The sequence below is a fragment of the Poeciliopsis prolifica genome, unplaced genomic scaffold (assembly GCF_027474105.1).
Source record: "Poeciliopsis prolifica strain line A6 unplaced genomic scaffold, Auburn_PproV2 SCAFFOLD152, whole genome shotgun sequence".
NCBI lineage: Eukaryota > Metazoa > Chordata > Actinopteri > Cyprinodontiformes > Poeciliidae > Poeciliopsis > Poeciliopsis prolifica.
The window spans coordinates 428,040-450,994 of record NW_026562527.1 but is presented as its reverse complement, the minus strand read 5'-3'; the positions used below and the strand labels follow the sequence as shown (position 1 = coordinate 450,994).

The 22,955-nt window shown below is 42.5% G+C and overlaps 1 protein-coding gene across 4 annotated transcripts in view; it reads right to left on the bottom strand.

The window, feature by feature from the left end:
- Positions 1-22,955, bottom strand: part of LOC129355987 (tensin-1-like) — a 67,999-nt gene that overhangs the window by 10,124 nt on the left and 34,920 nt on the right. For 3 of the 4 annotated variants that reach the window (XM_055025612.1, XM_055025613.1, XM_055025614.1), the window contains exon 3: positions 19,812-19,849. In XM_055025612.1, the coding sequence (XP_054881587.1) occupies positions 19,812-19,849 (38 nt within the window). Of the gene's footprint in view, positions 1-11,193; positions 11,904-19,811; positions 19,850-22,955 lie in introns of those variants that run through there. The other variant, XR_008605340.1, reaches the window with a different exon arrangement.

Sequence of the window (22,955 nt, the reverse complement as noted above, 5' to 3'; positions counted from 1 at the left end):
CCTGATTACCTCTGTTGGGTCAGAAAACCTTCAGTTTTAAACTGTTGATTGATCAATTTAAAAAAGCCGAGTTCCATTTTATGAAGCTTCATTATTACTCTTATTTGCTGTTTTTGTTGTTCTGATTATTTATTTCCAGTTCCAATTAAATGTTCATTAGAATTTAAAGTGGAGAATGCCTTCTTGCATTATTATTATGACATTACAATTATATTACTGGAAAAAGGTCTCAGAGCAACAATGTTATCATTTATCACAATAACTTTATCATGCAGAATAATTTGTCATGTGACAGGTCAACCTGTAACCAGTTTCTGATTGTTTTAGTTTGAATTGATCAAAAATAATCTGGTTACAGTGGATGATTTACAGTAGGGTGACAGACATCAAGTTATTTTCCTAAAATAGCTTTTAAAAAGTCATGACTGATGTTTTCATCTGATGACAGTTTTCTTTAGCAGATAGAAAGACGAGCAAAGAGCAGCAAAAATCTAAAACACAGAAAAGCCGAAGCGTTCGGCTCCTCGGAAGGAAAACATGAAGAAACTAGGAGACTAAACATCTTAATGATGACATCATTTTTCAGAAATTCATATTTTCCTCGTTCTCAATTAGCACCGCTAACTAAATATTAGCACAGCTAACTAAATATTAGCACAGCTAACTAAATATTAGTACAGCTAACTAAATATTAGCGATGCTAAGCCTCAAACACAAATAATAAACGTTAGCCGATGCTAAAGCACTAGCCCAATACAGTGTATAGCAGAAGCTTACGCTAAAGCGCTAATGTCAACCATGTTATCCTTCTTGGTGATTCACTTTTTCCTTCCACTCAACTTTCTGAATACCCTGGTTTTCAGGTTTTCATCATGTGTAAGCACAAATAAAAGTTTTACTGATTTATTGAACATATAAGTTGAAGCTTCACCTTGAGCTAAACGTACATGGCAGCTTGGAGGGTAAGAGAAAAAAAATATGCCAAAAAATTTGAGTTTTATCTGGTTTTTGTCACCAAACTCCAAACATTGAAAGCATCACTACTAAAACCACCTGAAATAACTGTTAGGGTCCAACAGCAGATCTGTCCAACGTTAAACGATGATCCAAAGGAAACCTTTAAGAGTTGATCAGGATTATGGATCAGCAGCGCTTAAAGGAAACCAGGTGGAAACGGGCAGCAGGTGATGCTAAAGCAGCAGGAAAACCACGACACAGAAACATGTGAGTCACTTCTGCGTGTCTTTATGGCTGCTTCTCCATCTGGATTACAGGAATGCTCTCTCTAAACAGGAAATGACCCTAATCACATTCTGTGTTTCTGCTGGAGGAGCCGCTGCGCTTCGGTTTGAAGCAGGCTGCGACGTGGAAACATCGTGATGCATGGATGTGCAGTGGACGCAGTATTTACATCCATCTTCAAGTTATTCCTGAATAAGTCAGCTCTTATCGCAGCGGACTCAGCAGGTCTGCTCTGTTTCCATGTTTGCACGTCGCGCCGTTGACAGCCCATCCACCTGCAGAAAGCAAACCATCACAGGCCGAGATACCGACAAAATATTTACAGTATCTGCTTACACGCCTGCAAGACAACAGGATTCAGGTTGAGGTGACGGGATAAAAAGCAGAGACAACTGAACTAGGAGTTGTTTTGACAAACTAAATGTCTCCCTGAAGCAGAGAAATCGAAGAAATCCACATGAAACAAAGAGAACCTGGAGCAGAACCAGGAAAACCAAGCAGCAGCTGGACTGAAGCGATGCTAAAGGAACTGTAAATAGTTTGTATTAAAGTCAACATTCACCCAATCACTCACCACGAACAGTTCTTTGTTCCTCTCAACAAACATTTCTTCTTTCTGGGTTTTCTATAACAGAATCCAAGATGGCAAAGAGGAGGGTTGAACACAACCAGCCTGAGTCCAAGACCCAACTGCAACCAACTGATCCAAAACACACAAAAAACCCAAATCTAAACAAAATGACACCACAGAGCCCAGAAAATTAAAGAAAAACCTGCAATAAACAAAAATGCAACAGAAAATGCAAGAACAATTTATGTTGCAAACTCATTCCACAAAATGAAAGTCCTCCAGACCACCAGGGGGAGCAAACAGTCAAAAAATGTTCCATCAATATTTGGTTGATGCTGCAGCCCGATTGGTTCACTGACTTAAAACTTAATGAATGTTTATTATTAGTGCATTATTATGGTACTAGACATTTTTACCTAAATAAAATACAAACTAAGTAGAAGAACAATTTACAATCTATTTTTGCAACAAAAAAGGTAAAATTTGAAGTCAATAATACATTTATTCTTTATTCAATGTTCACTCTATTATTTCTGAGGTTTAACTCTCTTAAAATATAAACTTAACCAGGATCAAACCCAGAGAGTCTGAACCGCGACCCCACTGGAGGAAACCAAAGTGTGAAAAAGACTCAAACCTTCAGCTAATCTAATCGGAGAACTCTGCTGGTAGACACGGCCAATCAGATTTAAATTGAGGCGTGTGATTCACCCATGACCAACTCATGATTCATGGCAGCAGCAGGACGATCCCCCCACAGCTTCATAGGTTCACGTCTAATCTTCAAGTTATTGGAAAATAGATTTAATGAGGAAAAGAAGTTATGAGATTCTGTGATGATGAGATCAAAGTTTCACTGGCTCGCTGCTCATGGAGCGTCTTCAACGTGTCGGAAGTTATCAGCTTAAAAATGGACTTTTTGCTGAAAAACAGAAAAGACGACCTAAAATATTTTGTTTTTAGTTGAAGTAAAATTTCCTTTAGCTGCAGCTACAAACAGCTACAGCTGTACTTAGGCTACTGTCATTTAGACAGTTAGCATGTTAGCTTCACGCTCCAAATGCTGATAACGTTGCTGTTCTACACAACCAGGAGAAAATAAAGAAAATATTTATAGCAAGAGAATCCCAATTTAATATTTACCAGAAGAAAAACTTCCCTAAGCTACAGTTATAAAACTGTTTAGTTTTATCAGAAAGCGTTAGCATGTTAGCTTCATACCCAAAGTACCAGTAAACGGACGCCATCTTAGGCTCCTTGTTTATTACTCCCATTAAATAAGTTGGCATTTATTAGTATACATTACAGCCATGAAGCCAAAGAAAGTAAATGACAGTGAATGTGTCCAGATGAAAGCCACACAGGGCCTTTGTCCCGGCGCTGTGCTGCGTTAGGAGGAGGAACGCACGCTGATGCTTATCGGCTGTATTCAAATGAGTGTAATATAATAAGGGATAATTGTGTTGTTGCATACCATACATACTTATGTTAACAGTGTTAAACAAGGCCCATTTCCTGTAGACAAACGTCCGTGTCAGCCGTGTTCAGCGCTCACATGCAGCAAGCTTCCTGTTAGCCGCTAACAAACTCCAGATACAGCCGGCTAATGGGATTTATGTCATTCTGCAGGTCTAAATACGTCTAAAAACCCCCGCTAATGATGTGCTTTGTTCCAGAAACTCGAAACGCATCGATGATAAACTGACTCATTAGTTAGTTAATGCTGGAGAGCTTTGCTGTGAGCAGAGAAACGGTTAGCGTGCAGGTTAGCTGGTTTCACTGAGGACAGGAGAGCGATGCCAGGAGGCTAAAAAAAACCTTTCTGGATCTGAACTCTGGCAGCACAAACACATCGCTGCCCTGAGAGCTTTCATGTTTATCCAGATCTTTGCATCTGGCAAAGCCCAGCTCAAGTATTCGGTGTGTAAATTCAATTTGTGAAGTGTAAGTGGTACCAGAGGCTCCTCTGGGCCCGTCACGGCTGACTGTGCCAGCGCCGGCTCTTATATCATCAGAACCCGACGCAGCGCTGAAAGTCAGTGTCCGTGTGACCAGACCATCACTGGCAATCGCTGCTTTAGGAGTCTTAAAGCTTCTACATGTAATCTCAGTTGTCCAGATTGCGTTTCGCCATCCGTCAGTTCCTGCCTCTTTAAACGACGTTTTTCCTGCAGAACTGACCGATCTGTGGGAAACTTATGGCTCCTCCGCATCCCTGAAGGGAAACCTTTGGAAAGCCTGAGATTTATTGAGCGTAACGGAGCAGAGGGCATGAAAGCGATGGAGTCCAAACACTGTTCGCCATGTCTGAGGGAGTGATTTACGTCCCTAAACGGAGCTCTTGTGCGTGTTGCGTTTGTTTCTCTTTTATCTTTGTTTCGGCCATGATGGCCGCTGCCTTGCTGGGATGTGTTTACTGCACCAGTCAGCTCCAGTTTGTTTCCAGAGATCTGCATTGATTTGGTAAAAGCCGACAAAGCAAAAAGACTGAAATAAATAAACCATCAAGACACTTCCAGGAATGTTCTGGGTAAATTTATTAGAAGAGATGCTTTTTTTATTATAATCCCACTTTTTTTAGTTTATTTTCTATTTGAAGGTCTTAAAAACCTGTTTGGTCCAAATGTTCCTAACAGAACCTGCAGTTTGGAGCGTCAGTTTAAAAAATGGTGATAAACTTTTTGTTCATATCAGCCATCTTTAGATCCAAGCTGTTTGGTATTTTTATTGGTTTAATTAATTAAATGGGTCTAAACTGCGTCTTGCTCCTGGAAACCGGAACCAGACTCAGCGGTTCTGAATGACAGACACCCGGTTCTACTGGAGCTGGACTGGTTCTTTGGGTCCACACCTGTGGAGAGCTTTCATGTTGTGGTGAAGGTCCTGTCCTGCTTCAGCAGCAATTTTACAACCCAGAGTCAGACGACCAGAAGCTGATTCATTCGATAAGAACAGCAGGTTTAACCAAATGGCGTGGCGAATCAGGGGTCAGGAGGTCACATGGTGTGACCTCCTGCTATACTTGAAGGTTTGTGATTATTCCTGAAGTCACTGCAATGACACAATTTATCTTCAATCTGAGCTTGGAGCTGTGCTTTACCTGGACCAACCACTGCGTCCTCCGGTCAGTGGTTGGAGGGAACCTCACACAGGTCAGAGTTCATGGACCAGTTACCCAACATGGACCTTTTTACTAGCTGGTTAAAATCACAACGTTGACCAGGTGAAAACATGGAAACACATCAATGATGCAAACAAAACAACTAATGCAACTGAAAATGCTTCGACTGCAGGAGATGGAAGATAAAATGCTGCAAATGGCAAAAACATCAGTGAGTATAAAACCCCTCCACCAACCGGAAGGCCTCCCGCCCACCAGGGGGCGTCTAGAGTCTGTCATACTCAGGAGTACGCCGATAAATCAGCCCAGATCCCAATATCTGGCCTGATTATCTATCGCACAAAATGTGATCAATATCAATAGCTAATATGGCTGACAGAATGCTGAATAATTTCACTGAACTCCAATCCAGAACCGCAAAGCATTCTGGGGGAAGTAGGCAGAGGAAAGGCTTCGCTCACTCTTTGGTTGCCTGGCAACAGCCTGCTGAGTAACGTGGCAGCAACATTTTCAGGTTTAACCACCGCGCCTCATAACTGCCTCATAACCGCCTCATAACCGCCTCATAACCGCCTCATAACTGCCTCATAACCGCCTCATAACTGCCTCATAACTGCCTCATAACCGCCTCATAACCGCCTCATAACCGCCTCATAACCGCCTCATAACTGCCTCATAACTGCCTCATAACTGCCTCATAACCGCCTCATAACTGCCTCATAACTGCCTCATAACTGCCTCATAACCGCCTCATAACCGCCTCATAACCGCCTCATAACCGCCTCATAACCGCCTCATAACTGCCTGATAACCGCCTCATAACTGCCTCATAACCGCCTCATAACTGCCTCATAACCGCCTCATAACCGCCTCATAACCGCCTCATAACCGCCTCATAACCGCCTCATAACTGCCTCATAACCGCCTCATAACTGCCTCATAACTGCCTCATAACCGCCTCATAACTGCCTCATAACTGCCTCATAACCGCCTCATAACTGCCTCATAACCGCCTCATAACTGCCTGATAACCGCCTCATAACTGCCTCAACCGCCTCATAACCGCCTCATAGCTGCCTCATAACCGCCTCATAACTGCCTGATAACCGCCTCATAACTGCCTCATAACCGCCTCATAACTGCCTCATAACCGCCTCATAACCGCCTCATAACCGCCTCATAGCTGCCTCATAGCTGCCTCATAACCGCCTCATAACCGCCTCATAACTGCCTGATAACCGCCTCATAACTGCCTGATAACCGCCTCATAACTGCCTGATAACCGCCTCATAACCGCCTCATAACTGCCTCATAACCGCCTCATAACTGCCTCATAACTGCCTGATAACCGCCTCATAACTGCCTCATAACCGCCTCATAACTGCCTCATAACCGCCTGATAACCGCCTCATAACTGCCTCATAGCTGCCTCATAACTGCCTCATAACCGCCTCATAACTGCCTCATAACTGCCTCATAACTACCTGATAACCGCCTCATAACTGCCTCATAACCGCCTCATAACTGCCTCATAACTGCCTCATAACCGCCTGATAACCGCCTCATAACTGCCTCATAACTGCCTCATAACTGCCTCATAACCGCCTGATAACCGCCTCATAACTGCCTCATAGCTGCTTCATAACTGCTTAATACAAAAACACAGACTGAGAGGAAACGGAGAAAACAGGAAACGCATCATCAGTTTGTCAACATTTTGGAAATTTAAACCTAATCAATAATCATCAATAGACTGATATCTGAAAAGCTTTTCAGCCATTTTGATCAGCCTGAGTCCAGGTTTCTTCTGGTCATCCTGTCTTTACTGGGAGTGTGGTGTCGACTCCCCCTGGTGGGCAGGAGGACTTCCGTTCTGTACTTCCTGTTTTTAGGGCAGTTTTTGTTCAATTTGTTTTTCTGTTTTTGTCTCTTAGAGTTTGAATCATTCTTGTGTTTTACATCATGTGTATACCTGTGAACCACCATAGAAGATAAATGATCATAATTAAAAAAAAGTAAATTTAAAGCCAGATAGCTGTGAGGCTGCAGCACTGACTCTGCAGCCCTTAAATCCATTTTTTGCTCGTTGGTCTCTGTTCTTATGGATGCATCTTCACTGAACCTCAGGTTCATTAAACAGACAGACTCCCTGTTTTCCTGATGCATGAGGAGTTTCCTCCTGACTTCTGGTACCAGATGTTCTGATTCAATCTGTCTCTCCGATTAATGAGCGCTGCACTGCGTTTCCAGAACAAACATCACTGCCAGAAATATTAATAATCCATCGTGGAGAGCAGGACCACAGCTGCTGTTTGCAGGACAGGATGGAGGAGCATTACGGTCTGATTTCAAACATCTGATGAAGAGAAAACATCGGCATCCAGGCTGCTTTAACAATGCAAAACTTTTAGCTCGGCTTCCCGTCTTCCTGCCGGCGAACCCAATCAATCAGCCATAAAAACCCAAACAATATGGCGGCTCAAAGCACGGAAACCAGACTGCTTTCCCCCGACGCTCCAGTACTGATAAGAGAAGAAAGAAAACAGATTCTGTTCTCCAGCCAGAGCCGCCGGCCGCATGCTTCACATAGTGTTCACACGGAGAAGAAACGGACCAGTCCAAGTATCAGTCTGCTAGGATGTTCAACACCTGAAGGAAGGAGACAAGATAATCGTCTCACTGGTTCCCACAGGGGGCGCTAGAAGTTCTGTTGTTTGTCGTAATGACAGTCAAAAAAATCCCATCGTCATCGATTGTTAATTTATAAACTGATTAGAATGACGTTTAACTGTTTGATTAATATTCAACAATACAGGAAACCTTTATCTTCTCACTCGCAAACTACTCATACAAAATGAAACAATTACACTCAAATCCTGAACGATTCACTGATTATTCCAGCAAATGCAAATTTTTAACACTTTTTCTAATTCCTGCAATATTTGCTTTGAATTTTCACAAAGAAAAACACTAATAGTTCATTCACACCAGGCCTGTTCAGTCCGGTCCAATCCGACTCCGGTCCGGTCTAATCTGACTCCGGTCCGGTCTAATACGACTCCGGTCCGGTCTAATCCGACTCCGGTCCGGTCTGCTTCGATCCGACTCCGGTCTGGTCCATTCCGACTCCAATCCGGTCCAATCCGACTCCGGTCCGGTCTAATCCGACTCCGGTCCGGTCTAATCCGACTCCGGTCCGGTCTGCTTCGACACGACTCCGGTCCGGTCAAAACCAACTCCGGTCCGGTCTAATCCGACTCCGGTCCGGTCTAATCCGACTCCGGTCCGGTCTAATCCGACTCCGGTCCGATCTGCTTCGATCCGACTCCGGTCTGGTCCAATCCGACTCCAATCCAGTCCAATCCGACTCCGGTCCGGTCTAATACGACTCCGGTCGGTCTAATCCGACTCCGGTCCGGTCTAATCCGACTCCGGTCCGGTCTGCTTCGATCCGACTCTGGTCTGGCTCAATCCAAGTCCAATCCAGTTGTCTAGAAAGTTTGGTCCAGTTGGTTTGTGCGAATGCTAATTGACCTCTGATCCTCCAAACCTCGATTTCGGTTCAGTTGAAGTGAACTCTGGATCAGTTTGAATGTGAACGCCAAGCAGACCAGAGACCGCTCCATAAGCAGGAAGTGGACTACAGCACAGGGCATTCTGGGTAATTAGAACCAAAACAAACAAGCTAGTCCTTTTCGTGGCTAGCTTGGCTAAATGTTTTAATGTTTAAATCGTCCCAAACTCCCTGTATTGTTGAATTGTTAGCGTTACTATTTTCTTTGTTCTTTCTTTGTTCAACAAGCATGTCAGTAAATATGCAGCTTAGTGACACAGACCACTCTTTATAAGTACAGCTTTCCAAAACGCTAAAGAAGCGTTTTGGAAAGCTGTACTTATATTTGTAGAGACATAAAGTTACCTAAAAAAATTATTATAAACTATTATTCTTGTAATTTTTGCCATTATCACCATAGTACCAATAAATGGTGAAAACCTTTGGGTCTGTCTGGTCCATACAGTGCTGGGACAGTAGCTGCTGCAGCGCATAAACACAAAGCTTCGCTCTGTTGACTGGATGCTATTAATTACACTAAAAGCTGGAGCTCTGGCATCGCTGCAGCTTATTTATGTGAGCAAAGTCCTGCAGGTTGCCAACATGGAGCCCAGAGGACGGCGGGTAGAACGGACCTCGGCGCACAGTACAGTATCAACGCTTAAAAATGATAATTAGCTAAAAACATGCACTTAAACCTAATTATTCATTAACAGAAGCTGCTCAGCCAATGAGACGATGGTGGTTGAAAAACAAAAAGCTTAGCTTAACAGACAGTGATGCAAGCAGTTAATCTGTGTCTGCAAGGACTGAAACACACACACACACACACACACACACACACACACATCGAGCGCAGAAGCATTACATCAGCAGAGGAGCATGAAACTCCACGCTGGTGTGTTTTTTTGGTTTTGAAACGATCCATGAACCGCTGCTTTATCCCAAATCCCAGACAGGCGGTCAATCCACTCACACCTTCCTAAACGGCCCCACTCCTCGTCTTCCTCGCCTGATGAAGAGTCCACACGCTGAAGTCGCGTTCCCACACACACCCAGCCACTGATTTCAGAAGGTTACCCCCCCAAACACATGTGGGGGTTTGGGGGCGTTCTGGTTTTATTTGAACATTAACTTACAGCAGGATGGCCTCCAACCAAAATAAGAACTTTAGTTTGATCCCAGTTGTCAATTTACTTTCTGATGTTTATTTCATAAAGTAAAGTTCATAATGCTGATCGTTTCAATATGGCCGCTCCTTGTATCAACACTAGTAAGCTGTGGTGAAAACATGTTTATTTTATAAGACACAGTGAGGGTGTGTCTAAGATCGATGTTACATAAATGGCTGCAGCTCAAAGCGTTTGCTTATGGAAAGCGATGCTGAAAACGTCAGTAGAGATCAGGAACAACGGCCTGATGGGCGTCGCCATTTTGGAATCCCGACATCTCCGGCTACGTTAGCTGGAACGCAGCGTAGTTTAGTCAGGCTATAGAGGCTAGCTTTAACGTTAGCAGCTAATCGGTAGCATAATAAACTCTTTCAAAATGGACGACCCTTCGATGCTTCTGTCGCTCAAATAAGAAAATTTTCATCATTGAATTCCTTCAACAGCAGAAAACAAGACTCTTAATGACATTAACTTTAGCTAGAAATCAGAGCAGAACAAATCCAGTTCTGTTCTGATTCAAACTGGATTCTGGTTCTGTCTACCAGGTCAAGACGTACATCGAGGTGGACCCAATCCAGACCCAGTCTGCTGATTTATCAGTGTCTGAATTGGGTTTACATTCAGGTCAAGAAAAAAACGCCATCATCAGCAAACAGTTTGGTTATCTTATGAATTATGAACAATTTATTTGATCAGGTTATCCAAAATTTTTATCAAGAGTTTATGTTAGATGCCTTTACATTCCCACCGGTCTGCTTAGTCCACTTTAATGCAAGGCATTCTGGGTAAATACAACCAAAACAAACATGCTAGCTCAAAAAAAACAGAAATCCTGCAGCCTAAAATCTGATGTCACTCCATTTTTACTTCCATTCTGTGAGGAAGGAAGTTGCTTTCAGTTTTTTGTGTCGTCAGCGATGAGGTTTGGAAAGATATCGGTAAATATCGGTGATGTTCATATTGAGTATTGTTCCAGTTTCTAGGCAGCTGCACTAAACCCCAGTTTGACCTTAAAGTCTGAGCTGTTGAATCACATGATAGATGATAACAATAATGTCACATGTATGAATTACAGCGAGGACAATCGGAAATGTAGCAGTTGGTCTAAAACAGCCGATTTGTTTCATACTGTAGGAACGGAACCCATGAATCCATGAAGATGAATTAATCTGATGTTCAAACCCAAAAGCTGCTCTCAGCTGAAGTCTCTGAACAGCTGCTCCTCCTGCAGGAATCTGACTTTAACTTTTCCCTTCAGCAGGAATAAAAAGGAGGCAGCTGGAAGCCTGCAGAGGTTCGTCCCGCCGAACTGGGAACAGTGGAGACCACACACACACACACACACACACACACACACACACACACACACACACACACACACACACACACACACACACACACACACACACACACACACAGAGGAACCAGCCTGGTCCACACACATATTACAGTAACACGGCGTCAAACTCCTCCAGGCTCTCACATCCAAACCGAACTTGATGCGGACCGGACCGCAGCAAACGGTCCTCCTCACCTGGAACACGGCCGTGGCCATCATCCCGTCCGGATCGCTGTGTCTCTCCGAGTCTCACTGCTGCATCGCCTGGCAGGACGGAGGAGCCCAGATCCACTGATACCGGAGCCGGAGCCCGGAGTGTGTGTGTGTTTCAGGGAGGGAAAAGTGCGTGTGTGAGTGTGTGTGTGTGTGTGTGTGTGTGTGTCCCTCTCTCAGCCCTCCTCCAAGAAAATGAGCATAAAAATTCCTCAGGAGTCGTAATGTGCGAGACGAGCAGAGAGAAAGAGAGGAAAGAGAGGCGGCGCAGTGCAGCACTGGAGGCTTCCTCCGCCCTCTGGTTCCGACCGGCCCACCTCCTCCCACAGCACAGAACCAGGGCAGAACCAAACCAGAACCAGAACCTCAAAACTAGATCCAAACACTGGAATCAGACCCAGAACAGACCCAAACCTAGACCTACAAGTCTAGATCGAAACCCAGACATGAAATAAGAGAGAAAGAAACTTTTCTAACTCTGATGTTCTCATAAGTTCATTCCTCATTCTCTGCTTGTTATCGGCTTCTCAGGTTACAGCTAAAATATGAGTCGCCCCCCTGCAACACACACACACACACACACACACACACACACACACACACACACACACACACCGTAACTCTCACTTTCTGCACAGCTGCCACATGAGAGGCATGAAAGAGGCTTTTGACTGGAGTCAGCGCTAAGCTAACGGTTTAATGAAGAGACATGGATGGAAGAAAATTATGAATATTTTAGAAATGTTCTCAAGTTTCACTCACTTAACTATTAATTTCATAAATCTGAAAGAAATCCAAACATGTCAACAAGTTTGAATAAATCTAAATTTTTATCTTGCTAACTTTTTTCATAATGAAAATAAACAATATTGTTTATTGTAATGATGACAATAAACGATACGATTATAATAACCGGTCCCTGTTACCATGGGAACACGTCACCTGGATGTTGAGCTGTTAGCATGTTGACTGTTCTTCAGTCAGAGGCTTTTTCAGATTCGCTGTAACACTGACTGCTGCTGCAGCATAAACATCAACAACTCTGGAGATAATTTGATTTTACTGTTTGGGATTAATAGATATTACTTCATATGAACTGTGGTGGGTTTATAAACTCCTCAGTGCCTGTTGGACACTTCAGTCATTTTTATTTACAGTTACTTTCTTTTCCTCAAAAACTCATAAAAACATAAAACTATGACTTCATATTATTGAAATTCGCTCCATTATTCGACATGTTTCAAAGGAAATCACGTTAAGGTTTGCTGCTGCTCTCTGCCGCGCCTTGCAAAGGTGAGCAGAACCGTAAAACTAACAGTTAAATGTGTATAATATCCTGCTAATTAGCCTGGCAGAAACCAAAACATGGAAACTGCTGAGAGTTTGGCTTTGAAGTGGAAAGTTTCTGGTGGAAAGCGGCTAAACGTGGAGCATAAAGAGGAGGAGTAATTACAGCAATCAGAAGCGTTTCAGTGGATTTCTCTCCATCATCTCATTCTGTGGGATTTCTGCAAACGAGCCGCGAGGCTGGGGGAAACCAGTGAAACCAGTGAAACCAGTGAAACCAAAACACCTGACGGAAAACTGATAACATTTAAACATTTCATCCGCTCAGAGCCGATGGCAGCAGCTGCTTGCAGAGCCTCCTCTGCTGTTTCCCAGACAGACTCAGGAATGTTTGCTGCAAATTTGCTGCACATTAAAAATTATATGTTGACATGGAAAACATGGCCGCCGCTTTGATGCTGGCAGGAGGTAATTACATGGAAGGAAGGCAGCACCTTTAACTGCTGTCTCGCTCCCAGATGTCGGGACATTTCATCGCCATTAATGACAAGGAAGGAAGGAAGCAAGGAAGGAAAGAAGCAAGGAAGGACGGCTGGTTTTACCTGACTCATCAGAATAAAGCACCGCTGGGATTTTTCCTCTGACTGAACTGAAGTTTCTCCTTCTCTTCCCTGCAGACCTGCAGCTTCATGGAGGCTTTAAGCCTCAGCAGGCTGTGATCCAATCAGTCACCAATCAATTTACTATCAGCTGTAGTTCAGTAACAGAAACCCAACAGTGTTGAACAGCAGCTGTTGATTCTGCGTAAATGAATCATTAATTATTATAAGTATTAAAATAATAAGAGCGTCTCGTCCAGACGGAGACGCAGCTCCTCCAGCAAGCGTCTCCTCTGTGAAGACGGAGGCAGCAAATGTTGGCTGGCTGGATTTTTGACTCAAATGTTTCACTCCAAATGTTTTTAAGGAGAGTACTTTGAAAATCGTAAAATCAAACTGAGGCTGCAGCGTTTTCATTATTTTGGGAAACAGAAAACGACGATTCAAACAGATGGAAGAGCCGAAATGGCAACACTGTTGCATTCGGGTCCAGAGTTTGTTACATGATCCCCAAACACTGAATCCAACTGTGAAGCACGGCGGCGCAGGTGTTATGATGTGGGGTTGTTGATATTCCTTTATCTGTTAAAACCAGAAGTTTCTGGTTTCACAAACTTTAAAGTGGAAGTGAACCCGATGAGGTTTAGCCCCGCCCACAGACAATTCTGCAAAAATTCAACCAAAGTGGGCGGAGCCGAGAGACACGGAGGGGCGTGGCCAAGAGTCTGGAGGAATAGAGGGGTCAAAGGTCAGGTACCCAACTTGATAACTTAGTTTATATTTAACAACACTTTTGACGAAAGAGTTGCTAATAGATACAAATCAACAAGCTACGTATCGAGAAAACTTTTTAAAACATGACAAATATCACAATTTATTTAAAAAAGAAAATCGACAAGCGACAACTAAGACTTATTTGGAAACGTGACTCACAATAAATTAGCAAATTTTCCAAAAAGGGAATATTGTCAGATGTAGAAAAAGCTAGCAACAATATTGAAAACACGGACTTGCCTCAAATCTATGGCTTATTTTAACAAGCAACCAGTGACAAACTTTGACAAGAACTGATTAGTGCCAAATTGAGCATATTGTTTTGAAAAGAGACTAAAAAAAAAAAAACTAAATCAACTGCAGTAGCAAACTTCTACCCACAGAGGGCAGCACAGACAGTTTGATATTATATTAATGTCACAATTTTCACAGAAACACAAAGAGCCCTAAATATTTAGGCAATTTAGACACAAAAACAGTTTATTTGGCGTTAGCGACTCTTTAATGTTTCCAGATCATCACACTGACAGCCTTAGATTCACATCCATCCATTTTCTAACCCCTCCTGACCCCAGAGGGTCAGCAGCTGCTCGCTCCGGGCGAGAGGCGGGGTCACCTGGACAGGTCACCTGGACAGGTCGCTAGTGGGTTGCAAATTAGATTAACATATTTCTCAATAAAAACTTTTAAAAAGTATAAAAACTTAAGTAGAAAAATCTGAAAAATCTCAAAAACTGAAGCATGAAATCAAAACACAACATAAAATCCATGTTTCTTCTGACATGCAGGGTTTAACATCAGAGTTAATGAGAGACAGAGAGTGGTCCGGTCCGGTCCGGTTCCAGAGTCTGACTCAGGCTTTCCCAGACAGCATCAGAGCTCCTGCTGCATCAGGAAAATCCTGCGCCTGGAAGCAATGAGCAGATTCTGGGTGGGGATGTGAAGGCGAAAGGGCCAAACCGTAGCAATGGGGTCGTTTGCAGCCAGAAGGGGAAGCTGGACGTGAACAGCGTGTGAGCAGAAACGCAGAACGTTCTGATGCTGCTGGCGGATCTGGGGAGTGGCGTTTTAAATCCCGGCTCCTCCATCACTGTCTCCACCGTTCACTCGGCCTTTTGTTGACATTGTTTCCCTAAACTCCTGATTACTCCATGCTGTGCAGCTCTGGGCGTTCCTGTTTGTTTTCTCTGCTGTATCTAAGCACATTTCACTACTGTACTCTTACCAAACTCCTGGCTGGCAGCCAGCGCTGGTTGTGAAAGCTGTTTGCTGCTGCAGCTGAGAACAAGACAGATTGTTGCTCTTGCTATATCAGAGCAGCTAGCTGCCCTGTTATTAGCATACCTGGGCTCAAACGGCTCATTTAACACTAAACTCGCTCCTTTAAATACCAGAAACATTCAGTGTGACATTTTTCAAGCCCTCTTAGTGGATGTTTAAGATGTTCTCTGCTGGGAAATCAGCCTCTTGCTGAGCCTCTTGATGTTTTGGAGAGCAGGCTGCTGAGCATGTGTTCTGTCCGCTGACTGCTAATTGAGTTAGCATGATAGCTGCTGGCTGCGCCTGTCTTTAATCAATCTCTGCCTCTTTCTGCAGCTACTGTGGCTCCGTATGAACTGATCGTCCCACTGATAGGACCCTCACTTCTGCCAGGGCACCTTACTATCAAAATGGCCGACCTGGAAGGCGCTTTGGCAGAGCAGGTTCACCTGCACCGATATGAGGGACCATTTCTGCTTTCCAAAACATTCAGATGGAAAATACAACTTCTTGAGGGTTGGTAAAATTTGGGCTTCTTTTATCAATATTTGTTGGGTTCCTAGAAAAGTTTCAGAGGAAAATTATTTTTCAAAAACATAATAACATGCAGAATTATTGCGATTATTTTATTAGATAAATTAATTTTGAAATCTCTGGACTCTGTTGAACGTGATATCATCAGTCACTAGTCATTGGTTAATCTGGCGCCAACTGATGCAGTATTATTGTAAAGCAGAAATCCAGAGACATTTTGATTTAAAAGGAATCAACATGTTCAGATCCTCCAACAGAAAATCTGGAGACATTTTTCTGTTTCTGCTTTAAACCTTTTTTTAAACCTACCTACGTAGCATGCTAGCTTGACATTTGACAGATAACCTCCTTTAAGGCAGGCTGCCTTAAAACTGTATCATAATAAAAGTTTAAAAGAAGAATGTAATGATGTATGTTGTTCTAGAGCTTTTAATTAAATACACTTGTGAAGTAAATGTGTTTATATTACCACTGATTAAATATTAATATGTGGGTGCTTAGTTCATCGATATGTATGTGATTGTATATATTCTTCCTCACGTGCGCCTGCAGGTGTTTGAAGGCTTTGGAGGTAATAAATAACAGAGGAAAGGTGGAGCGTTGTTTTCCTGGCTGAAGCAGAAAATTTATCTTCAGATGATTGTTCAAATATGAGAAAAATGTTGGATAACTTCTGACTTGCCTGTCTTCAACACCTCAAGTTTTACACCAGTACATGGCAGAAATTGATTTTTCAAAGTGTTTTAAGGACCCTGACTTGGTAACATTAGGAGTCCTGATATAATCGCATTAATATTCATTCAGGAGCCATTAAACAAAACACCTCCTTGAAATGATTGCTGGCTGCACCACCGAATGTTTTTCCACTCAAATACCTCAGAAATATCAGCTAGTGATTTGCACCCATTACCAAAATAGCCATAAAACTTTCTGTAGGACAGGACAGTGACTCAACCAATCACTGTGATTGTTATTTATCGCTGCATAAATTGATTTGTCCTCTAACAGTTCCAGTAGAGAGCCTTGCACCTGCTCAGCATAAAGAAAAAACTCAACTATGACTGGAAATGTTTGCATAATTAGCTCCTCAGAAGGAGACATGAGCGTTTCCTTTGGCACACAAGTGGGAACGAAGGGGAACACATTCATCAGCGCACCAGAGGCCTTTAGCAGGACCCTGAACTCGCTGGAAGAACTGAAGGGTCACAAACAACAAATCTGAAATAACAAAGTCACCCAGACTCCACTTCATCAAAACATTCATCTGCAGAATTTGAAGAGGTGGAAAATTGAAAACAAATGCTTCATCATCCTGAAGCAAGGAATGAAAAGCATGAGGAAGCAGGTGGGCGTGTCCCTGCACTTTGCTTTTCCTCATAACCAGCAGATCGATTTCATTACTGCTCCAGAAAAACAAAGTCTTAGTTTCCATCTCAGGATGATTTGGTGAATTTGCTGTCAATAATTTGACAAACAAAGATATCAGGATATTAAGTTATCTGAAACAAACCACAGAGCTTCTTCATGGTTTCAGGCCGTCTGACTTTGTAAAGTTCTGGGTGAACAGTTTAACTTCATCTATTACCTCACCAACCGAGTCCAACAGCTGAAGAACATCTAGTCAGAACCATGTAAAACATCCAGAGGAATGCCTCAGGGCTCCATGTTTAGCCAAACCACTTCTGTCTACATTAGTGATGGAGTCTAAGCTGCTAGCGGTTCTCACATCCAGCTGTATGCTGATGACGTCGTGCTGAACATCAAAACCTGTGTTTTCTTTTCACTCTGCAACATCTGAGCCTCATGTCTGGAGATCAGATCTTTAGCCTTGAAGATCAGCAGAAAATGTTTTACATAAACAAATTTATCACATGATAAATCAAATTGAAATCAATAGTTTCCATTTGCTTGATTTATCATTATTCCTTTCTACCAAAAACAGGATGGCTAATTTATGTTGTTTTGGTCTTATCCAGTCCTTTTCTAAAGGAACATTTTGTCCCCAGAGACAATACAGTTGTTTTGTTTATTTATATTGGATATGTAAACGTCTTGCAGTTCCAGTGTCAAACGTTCACTAGAATTTAAATGGAACAGCCTTCAAAATAAAAAGCATAAAGATAAACGTCTAACTACATGAAGATTTCTTAAGCTTCAACACAGACGTCAAACTGTGAAAGGCTACAGAACAGCCAAGTGAAGAACTTATGCTAAATATTTTCAACTTTAGCAAAAATGCACATTAAGAATTAGCTTGCTATTAGCAAATTTGCAGGAATGTGTCTGGGTAAAAAAAACTAAGTATCAAACACTATTCTCAAAAAGCTGCACATTAAACTCTACAACAAGCAAAACCTGCAAAACGTTTTCTTTGCATCTTGATTGTTTATGACTCATATCAACCATCAGGCCTTAAAACCTTGTGCTAATATCAGTTAGCAGGATGTAATTAGCTTGTTTTGTTCTCATTTCTTAAAAGGAGCATTAATTCTGGAAATTAATATGTTCATCTGGTATTTTTTTTTACTGAAAATGGAAAGGCTCCTCTGACAGAATGAAGCTTCAGCCGTTGGAAAACGTTTTCCAAACAAAATGGAGGAGAAGCCGAAGGATTCAAGCTTTTAGAGGAAATTCCTGCCGTTTCCAATCGCGCTCTGTTTCCCTTCGCTGCTGTTTTTGGCTCCTTTCCGTCGTCACCTTGATGAGAAGTTTTGCAAACAAGACTGAACACATATTTTACATCCAGCTGTGAACAAACAGGTCTGATGACCATTTGTTTGGAGGTTAAATATGAAGCTAATATCATCCAGAAGGTGATTTATGGAACCAGTTTGGTTCTGCTTTTAAAAACAATCCTCTGCTTCAGTCTGGACTGAGAGCCGATAGCGATCACGCCTGACCCTGTCGCAGTCACTCCCTTGTTTTTCATCTCAAGCTTGTTAGCAAATTACTTCCTGCCTAAAGCGATGACAAATATGAGCCAAAATGTTTAGAAAAGGAAATAATGCTGCGGGTTTGGAGATGGAACGTGGCTGATTTGTTGGTCCTCCCGCGGGTTTGACCTGCGGCTTCCTGAACGCCATCAGCGACTGTGAGCCGCGTTAGTTCAGCACACTGATCTTCATCTGCATAAAGACCGGAGCGGGTCGGACAGAATCAGAACCGATGGTTTAATGGAGTCGGTTTCGGTTAAATGGCAGCCAGCCATCTTTCTAAAGGAAATGACCTTATTTGGTCATTTTGGGTTTGTGTGGCGGTTGGTTGGTTCCAGCTGCTTCCTGGTTCGGTCATCAAGCTCATCATTAAAATTGGAGGTGTGATTTTTAAGCCATTGTTTTCGCTCTGATATAAACGTCATAAAAAACTCTAGAGAAGCTGGAGGTGTGTGGCGCTTCATGCCTCTGGTAAGGCCCAGGCCCGCGCTCGCTGTGGCAGAACTTATTCGGTAAATGTGTTTCCATCTTTACCTCCTAATAGAAAAAAACAAAAACCACTTCGACCGAGTAAAACTTTTATGTGAAAATGAGAAAGTTATGTTGAATTTTGTCAACATCTTCACAATGTTCATAACAATACGTTCATCTGTGTTCCCGACTGATTCTTGTGTTACTGTTGAATCTCTTTCTGTTTTTTACACTTTAGTTTAAAATGGTTTCATAAATGTTACATTTGGTCATATTAATCATGTGTGATCAGTTGAGTGATTTTCTGTGATTGATGCCCCCTGCAGCCCCCCCTGCTGCATTTCCTGTGAGTAAAACAGAAAGTTGCCATCGTTGGCAACAAGAAGCCGTCTCCCTGCTGGAGGGCGACGCGTTTGGGTCGGATTTAGCCGTAAAGCTAAATGGACGCCATCGTTCTCAAACAGGAAGATGATTCAGACGATCAAACGGCTCCATCCAGACCTTTATTTTTAGACCTGAGGCGATCTCCAACACGCAGAAGCTCATCCAATGTAAACATATTCTGGTACATGCAGAGCTTGTTTAGACATTCTTAGCATTCCTTTTTCTCCTCCTGAACCATAAACTCTCCAGAGACCCCTCCCTCCATCGACAGGCCCTAAAAGGAAGCTGACTCTGGCCTAAACTCCACTTTTCATCGAGACACTTGGTGTGAACTGTTGAAGAACGAACTGCGTCTTACCTTGGCTTCACATTTCTTGTGGCACGCCGTTCGGCAAACTGGAGAAAACACAGAGAGAAACAAAATGAACCGTTAAGATGAAAACGTCCCAACTGGACCCAGTTCTGTGCAGCTGGACCCAACATCTCAACACGAGCAGAAGGATGAAAAACCAGCTAACGTGCTAACAGCCGAGCTAATCTGTTGATTCCATCGATGACGTGCTATTTTGCCCCCTACAGGGCAGAAATGGTAACTGCTCAGCTATCAACAGTAGCGGCTAACATTGATGAATTTTTAACAGTCAAGAACTAAAACTTCCAAACAGATGCTGTCCTTCATTAAACCGAATGTTTCCAAAACAATATGGTGAAATAGCACGTTAGCATCTATCTGGAAAAATGTACTTAGAGGAAGCCAAGTGTGCTAAATGTCCTCGAGCTAAATGATCTCAGCTGCAGCGGATCTGCACTGTTAGCTGCTTTTCAGTGAAAGTTCATGAATCTAAATGGCTCTAAAGATGTTCAGAAATGAATTCAACTGGAAAACAACCAAACCAAAAACAAGCTTTCATAACTGTGTTGGATTCATTTCCCTCCTGATTCTGTTTCAGCATCAGTCCGATTACGTAACAACGAACCTTAAAAGGTCAGAAACCAAGAAATTCAAATCTAAAATAACAAATCAGGGTAAATATATTTTGTTTTTCATCCATTTGGACGTCTTGGCCCTCCGTCTCCATGTCCCCTCTGTGGACTCCCACTGGGCTCAGGACCAGAGACTGGGCCGACTGGAGCACCTGAACCAGCAGCTCGTAAACCGTCAGAACCTCAGGAAGAACCGGGAACCCAAACACGGCCGAGGTGTCGGCTTTCCAAACAAAGCGGAGCGCCGTGTGCTTTTACTGGAAGGCTTTCCTCCTCATGTAATGAGTTATTCTTCCTGAGGCCAGACGCGTTCCTCCGGCCGGCCGTCACAGCGGAGCAGCACGAAAACATCCCATACCGACCAGAACACGGCCCGGTTCTGGTTCTGATGTCAGACTCAATTATCTGCAACAAAATACGTCTGTTTATAAAACCGATGCTGATCAAATGAGCCGGATGAAAACACAAGTTACTGATGGATTAATACAGGAGCGTCCAAAGCTTCTGCAACTTGGGCTAAAATACTTGGTGGCCAAAAAAGTTTTTATTTTTATTTTTGTGGGAAATGCTTGTTTTCCAATTTTATAATGTTTTTGTTGTATTAAAGAAAGAAATCTAGGTTTTTTTTTTCTTAGCTCAACTATGAAATTTGCTTTGTTATAGAAACAGGATTTGTTGCGGTTCTAACTTTTAGCCATGTTTTAATAAATTAAATAAAAGCTGATTTGGGTCGGATTTTGTTTCATTATAAAACGTATTTGATATTTTCTATTGCAATAAAATTATGTTGGAAATTATTACAAATTTTACTCTTATTAACCTGTGTAGCATTTTTGAATTGAGGTTGTGGGCCGCACTATTTCAGTCCAAGGGCCACAAACGGCCCCGGGCCACACTTTGGACACCACTGTAATAATATAACATAAAGTTCATTTAAAAAACTTCAAATGGTCAATTTAAAGAGTAAATAATGGCAATTTTTCCACAAAATTCAATGTTTTTATTATGATTTTATATGACGGAACAAAACTAAAATCATCACAAATTGAAAATTTGAAAAGTGCGGTGTGCATTTATATTCTGTATAGAACCTCATCTGGTGACAATTCTATTAAAATTGACTGAGCACCAACAAGCTGGAAGTCAAATTCAGTCAGAGTGAATGGATGATGGTCTGAACTTTGACCAGGCCATTATGACTCTTCTACTTCTGGCATTATTTGCAGTTATTTCAACTAATGTATTAATTGATTTAATGCAGAAAATAATATTGAAATCTGTGAAGTTTGATGAAAAGTTGAGGAGGTGTGAGTACTTCTTGTTGGGGCAGTGTGAGTACTTCCTGTTGGGGCAGTGCGAGTACTTCCTGTTGGAACAGCGCAGTACTTCCTGTTGGGGCAGTGAAAGTACTTCCTGTTGGGGCAGTGCAGTACTTCCTGTTGGAACAGCGCAGTACTTCCTGTTGGGGCAGTGAAAGTACTTCCTGTTGGGGCAGTGAAAGTACTTCCTGTTGGGGCAGTGAAAGTACTTCCTGTTGGGGCAGTGAAAGTACTTCCTGTTGGGGCAGTGTGAGTACTTCCTGTTGGAACAGCAGCAGTACTTCCTGTTGGGGCAGTGAAAGTACTTCCTGTTGGGGCAGTGAAAGTACTTCCTGTTGGGGCAGTGCAGTACTTCCTGTTGGAGCAGTGCAGTACTTCCTGTTGGAGCAGCGCAGTACTTCCTGTTGGGGCAGTGAAGTACTTCCTGTTGGGGCAGTGCAGTACTTTCTGTTGGGGCAGTGCGAGTACTTCCTGTTGGGGCAGCGCAGTACTTCCTGTTGGGCCAGTGCAGTACTTCCTGTTGGGGCAGTGCGAGTACTTCCTGTTGGGGCAGTGCGAGTACAGAATTTCAAGCTGCTGTGGAGACGATGGGAAGCTGATGTGTAATTACATCACGACACGTTCAGGTTCTATTTCAGAACCGCCTGGTATGTCAGGTCAGAACATCCTGATTACAGGCTTCGGCGTGCGGGTGGCACCGCGACCCGCCGGGTTCCCAGCACCATGGCAACAGAAATATCAGTCACAGCAGAAACATGAGCTGATTATCAAGATTCGATCAAAGCTCAGATTAAATAACTGATTTTAATCGTTTTGATTGATTAACAGAATAAATTATTATATTTCCTGTTTTCTGTTTTTCTTGCCACATTTTTCTGATCCTCCATTTGGTCTCTGGATGTTTTATTTTTGCATCATTGCAAAATAAACTTTAATTGCTTTTCTTTTAAAGATAATATTTTTCTTTAAAGATAAAAACTCAAAATAAAAATTTGTTTTTAAAATGTAGAACTTTTTATTTTGATTTATTCAGTGAACATTCAGTATTGAAAATTTTCAGCTTTTTAGCAGATTTTTATTGATTCAGATTATTATCGCAGCAGAAATTATCACATGATCAGAACCTGATCAATATTTCTGATCAAAACGACTTGCTCATCAATTTACAAATTTATTTTATTACTGTGATTTTATTCACT